At 40.3% G+C, this 6,000-nt stretch overlaps 1 protein-coding gene across 1 annotated transcript; it reads left to right on the top strand.

Moving 5' to 3' along the window:
• Nucleotides 1-1,597: 1,597 nt before the first annotated feature.
• On the top strand, nt 1,598-3,035 carry CCR4 (C-C motif chemokine receptor 4). The gene has a single exon (XM_048510467.1). It carries the CDS (start codon nt 1,598-1,600, stop codon nt 2,672-2,674), a length of 1,077 nt encoding a protein of 358 aa, XP_048366424.1. The 3' UTR covers nt 2,675-3,035.
• Nucleotides 3,036-6,000: the final 2,965 nt, after the last annotated feature.

Genomic DNA, 6,000 nt, shown 5'->3' with positions numbered 1-6,000 from the left:
GTAGAGTTCCTGTGACATCAATGACTGCTGCACAATTGGCAACACCGTTAAAACAGATGAAACATCTTCAAAGCAGCCTTTAATTAAGAGACAGTGTGACGTAGTGGTTAGAGTGTTGGATTAGATTCAAATCCCTGCTCTGCCAGGGATGCCTGCTTGGTGACCTCTGACCAGTCACACACTTTTAGCCTACCTTACGGGGTTGTTGTGAGGATAAAATGGAGGGAAGTAGAATGCTGTAAGCCACTTTGGGTCTACACTGTGGAGAAAGATGGAGTATATATGAAATAAATAAAAAGAGGATGCCCAAGAATAGGATTGTGCATGCTTCTTTCTTCTTGCAGAGCTCCTGGGCTCTGCATAGAGGCATAACTGGCAGATGTTTAAATGAATGCCAGCACAAACAAGTAATAACGCAGAAACTTCTCCTGTGAAGTCTTTGCTTTATTATGTAGCTATTAAAGCTACAGTCCAAGAAGTATTCAGTGATGATATCTGTTAAGAGTGCATACATGTAAAGTTACATAGAACGCTGCATTAGGCAGAATGAAGAAATAGCCACTTTCTTGCTTATTTTCAGGTCTTTTAATGGCCAGAGCCATTTAGTGTACAGTGTGAAACATTTCTTTTCCCAGCAGAAATTTCTAGGACTAACTTATGGCAGTTTCCAGGACCAAGTGACAAACTGCCAGCTGCATGCAGCATTTGGAAGTACACAGGGTTTGAAGTTTGTACTAAGAAAGTACAAGAGATGTTTACTTAATGACCACACTGAAAGAAGGGCGTTTTCCCCACAGCCAAAATATCCCAGGGGAAAACCAGGATCATACATACTGGGATGTTTCCATCGCGGTTCCTCTCTCTGCACAGCAGCCCATCAGCGTGTTCAGGCTGGGAGGAAGAACTCCAGGTGATTATGCATGGCCCCCAGTTTACTTTCATTTTCCTCGCAGACGATGCCGCGCATGTGCGATCTGTCCCATTTTTCCGCCGTTCTGATTGGCTGCAGCCAGTGAGGCGGGAAAAATAAACCGATCCATCTCCTGCGGTGTTTGCATGGGAGCAGGAGCGGCACAGTTTTTAAAAAAGAACCGCCAATTTCATTGTTTTTTGAAAGGCACGGGATAAGAGGAATCTCGTTGGGCGGGACCGAGTTAGACCAGGAAGCCATGCAGAAATCAAATACAAATACAAATACAAATACAGCCATGCAGAAATCATGGCTGAACCAGGATGGTTCACCTCCTTATCCCAGGATATATTGGCCATGGGGAAAACGCAAGATGTACTTGAAAGCATGTCATGCTCCTGAAATTGCAAGCTCTGAAAGACCAATAAATCAAGACATTTAACTAATTCATTTTGGGAGTCAGAATGAATGTTGCACAAAAAGGACATTTCTCCACTGACTACATTTTTATTACAAGTTTAGTATAATAAAATGTAAGAACTCAATCCTAGCACTAAAGTCAAGGATTCCTGGAACCAGCTCGCAAGCTGTTCTGCATACCACCTTATTGTGTTTTAAAATGCTACGACTGAGAAATACTAATTTGCCATTTTGATCATTTCTTTCTGTGTTTAGGAAGAAAAGAATATGGCTACTCCAAATGAAACATCACCTACTGCAGCAATTACATATTTTTCCTCCTATGATTACAATTATGACGATGATCCAGGGATATGTGAAAAAGATGAAGTGAAAAATTTCGGATCGTCGTTCCTTCCCTCGTGTTATTCGCTCGTGTTCCTGCTTGGCTTAGCAGGGAATATCCTTGTCCTCTTAGTGCTACTGAAATACAAGAGGCTGAGAAGCATGACAGATATCTACCTGCTCCATCTTGCCATCTCTGACTTGTTCTTTGTTTTTGCTCTTCCTTTCTGGTCTTATTTTGTGGCTGACGAGTGGCTGTTTGGAAACTGGCTATGCAAATTCTTCTCGTGGGTTTATCTGACTGGTTTTTACAGTGGGATATTTTTCATCACGCTCATGAGCATTGATCGGTATCTCGCAGTTGTTCGTGTGGTGTTTGCCTTGAAAGTGAGAACTGTCACTTACGGCACCCTGACCAGCCTTATTGTGTGGCTAGTGGCCATGGCAGCTTCCGTTCCAGGGCTGGTGTTCAGTGAAACTGTTCTTGAAAACGATCGTATCATATGCAGGCCAAATTATCCCAAGAATGATATGACGTGGAAATTTTTTACCGCTTTGGAATTCAATATTTTGGGCCTTCTGGTTCCATTCGCAGTCATGTTCTTTTGTTACATGCAGATACTCAGGGCCTTGTGCCACTGCAGAAATAAAAACAAGAAGAAGGCAGTGAAGATGATCTTTGTCGTTATGATTGTATTTTTCCTGTTCTGGACCCCTTATAACATTGTGCTTTTCCTACAGTGTTTGCATGATGCACACATTATTGAAGGATGCCGAATCAGCACAAACCTAGACTATGCCTTTCAGGCATCTCAAACGCTATCCTTTTTTCATTGTTGTCTCAATCCCGTGATCTACTTCTTTATGGGGCAAAAGTTCAAGAAATATATCAGCTTGCTCTTTAAGAATAATGTCTTCTATAGAGCACTTTGCAAACCTTGTGGGCTTCCTGACACTGTCTCCTCTGAGTTGACAGCCTCATCCCGTACTCAATCCACCAGTGATGAAGAAGCACTCTGAAGATTCACAAATGGCCTCTTGTGAAACCAGATCAACATGTGGCATCATTATGCATCAAAGGGAGCTTATGCTTCCTTTACTGAAAGCTAGTAGCTAACTCGTTACTTGAACACAGCCTTTCACTGAAGTTTTGGGCAAAAACGAGAAGAAAAAGCAGGAGCCAACTTGGGAACATCATGAAAAACATTTCCCTGAACCTGTTGTTTATAATAGTAGCCAAACAAAATTGTAAGCTTCCCAGCCTGTCAATCTACCATATATTGTCAACTCTGTGGTCAACAGAAGCATTGTTAAACTCTCTCTTTTTGAACTCCTTTCATATCTTGGGATCTTTTTTCTTTCAGAAGCAAGACCACTTATTAAGGCCACCCCTATCCTTTCTTACATTGTGCTATAAAATAAATCACAAAGTGTACAACATATTAATGCTTTTGTGCCATTAGTTATACAGTCTCAAAACATATTGTAAACTTTTGTCTCTGGTTTAACTCAATAATCTGTGATTATTTTATTTTTCCATGCTTGGGTTGAGAACTGTCATGCTTCTCCCATCCAAAAAAACTGGAGTGGGGTTTCTTTACACAGATGTGTGTATAGCTAAGGTATCATTACATACAAAAGAAGTTTTGGCCCAGAAGTGCATTTGAGTATCTTCTTCCTGTATATTTCTCCTTTTGTACAGTGGTGGGATTCAGCAGGTTCACACCACTTCGGCAGAACCGGTTGTTAAAATGGTGCTTGTAAACAACCAGTTGTTTTAAAGAGATTGATCCAGCCCATTCAGTAGGACTCCGAGGTACATCTTTATTGGCAATGTACAGAGACCTCATAGTTGTAAGCAGCTATCGTGAGGCAAAAGAAAGAACTGTTGGCAAGGAAATGAGCATCCGGCGCTACCATTGTGCCATCTTATGCACTGAAGACCTACAAACAAGAGCATCCCCACCCAATGCCTTTGATCATTGCCAGTGGTTTATTATCACAGATGATCTTGATACTGGGCTGAACCGAGTTGTTATCCTGCAGCTAAATTATCTGCAGGCATAGTTACAGGTTTGTTGTTTTAAACGCAGACAGCCAGTTCTGGTCTATAACTGATGAAGGTGATAGTTACCATCCTACCAAAAATGTCTTCACAAATTCATCCAAGTAATAGACAAAACTTAGGGACGCCCCTAGAAAATACATGAAGGCCCTGGCGTAGATTAATTTCTGTGAAGACCAGTTCTTGAATTTGACCCAATAGCTGGGCTTCAAAGATCTCAGCAATAAAAAATGTCTCCTACATGGATCCAAAGACTCATATGCCTAGTTCCAAGCTGAGTTGAGAGCTCCTGTGTCCCACATAGCACACCACCAATCTACTGCACAGCAAATTACTCTTGAAACTGAGATCTGGAACAGTGTCATCTGCTTAGAGAAAAAAAATCGACTGCTTTAGTATGTCTTTTCATAAGTCTGGACTGTTCATTCCTGAGAAATTTCTTTTGAAAAAATTATTTGAAATAGTAAACTTTTTACTTGTACAATATCTTTCATTTGCATCACCAGATTCCTGCTCTTGACATTTGTAGTAGTTTGTAACTCAGCTCTCCGCACATTGCTCTGTGAACATGGCTTGCTTCTGTGAATGAACTGGAAATGGAGCTGTTTTTGCCTTAACTGCCAATCTTGGCTTGGGAAAATTCAGTGATTAAAAAGAAATGTGTTATCACTTCAGTTTTTAGAGTTCAATGTGGATTTACTATACAGTGTGGAAGCTTACTTAAGAAGGGAGCATTTCATAGAATGCTAATCAAAATGCCTTGTGCTTTCTCTGTGTCCTGCACTTCCATATTCGCAAAACTCTGTAGACTACAGCTGTTGAATTTGATAACCACTTTGAAAAGTTAACACGTGAGAGTAGAGAGTTCTGCTTTCACGGTTCCCAATCAGAATATTCTTCTTAAGAATTAAGATACTAAGGGAACAATCATAAGGAGGGGTACTCAACAGAAAGTCCCTTTTTTTATTCAATGGGGCTTACTCCAAGAAAAGTATTCTTAAAATTGCAGCCTTATTAAGAAAGTTAGATTCTACTGTTCAGTCTAACTAGTTTGGCAATATCATATATGAAAGAGAATAAGCAAACAGAATAATCTGTAAGCTTGTTGATGAGTAATAAAGTTACCAGCCTTCTGTTAGTGAGTTTTATCTATATCTAATTGGTCTTTCTTTTTCTTTTCTTTTTTCCTTTGCACTTTGGCTTTTACAACAGGGGGTAAATCCACCTTTTGTAAGCAAGAACTGAATAGCACATGGGAGAGATCTGTGCCTTCCACCAGGGTCTAATTTAACACTCAGGCTCATTCCGCACATGCAGAATAATGCACTTTCAAACTGCTTTCAGTGCTCTTTGAAGCTGTGCGGAATGGCAAAATCCACTTGCAAACAGTTGTTTAAGTGGTTTGAAAACGCATTATTTTGCGTGTGCGGAAGGGGCCTCAGAACCATCAATGCCCAGTCAGTACCTTTGCTCTCAGAGAAAGGCAGATGAGGCTATCAGGGACCTATGCCTGTACTACAGTATAACAATGGGTAAATGAAATGTTGATGATACATAAATGTAGAGGGAGACATGTTCTCTTGAGAGGGCAGCAGTTCACAGAGAATGCAGATTCAAGCCTCTCTTTAAGAGAAAGAGCCTTTGCTCCAATCTGTAGGCAAGCTCTTCCATACATTTTCAGCTCTCATCTTTATTAAGTCAGTAATTTAACTCTTTTACTCAGGGAATCATAAGGAAAATATGCAGGCAGAATTCTACCCAACTGGAACTGTTCTACACCTTTGCATTTCCTGAAGTGAAAAACAGTGAGCAACATCCTGTTTTCACTCCAATGAGAAGTGAAGAGGAAGAACTTCTACATTTTGCTTCCTTGTCAGTCATAACAACTGCCCATAAATGCCAACACTGCCACAACTAGTAGGATAGCAGTTGACATGAAGATGCATTTAATATACTAGTGGCTTTTTGGCGCAATATCTCCATACATATTTTAGAGACAAACAAAAAGCAAAAGCTTCAGTTTTTTGCTATATTAAAATCATACACAGATGAACCCAAGTCTTTCCTTTATGCAGGTTGATCTTAGATATATTTACTTGGAAGTAAGTACCATTGAGTTTAGCAGAGCATTCCCAGGCATCAATAGCCTGAATTTCCCATTTGCTCTTCCATTGTGTGTCTGTGTGTATATATGTGCAGTATTAATTGCTGCTATGAAAAATATCACTTACCTAAAACCCACAACATCTGCCGTTGGAGAAATTCAATCTACAAAGCTCAA

The sequence above is a fragment of the Sphaerodactylus townsendi genome, linkage group LG11, assembly GCF_021028975.2.
Source record: "Sphaerodactylus townsendi isolate TG3544 linkage group LG11, MPM_Stown_v2.3, whole genome shotgun sequence".
In the NCBI taxonomy this organism is placed as follows: domain Eukaryota; kingdom Metazoa; phylum Chordata; class Lepidosauria; order Squamata; family Sphaerodactylidae; genus Sphaerodactylus; species Sphaerodactylus townsendi.
Note: the sequence above shows the minus strand (reverse complement) of the source record. Positions and strands in the feature narration are given on the sequence as shown.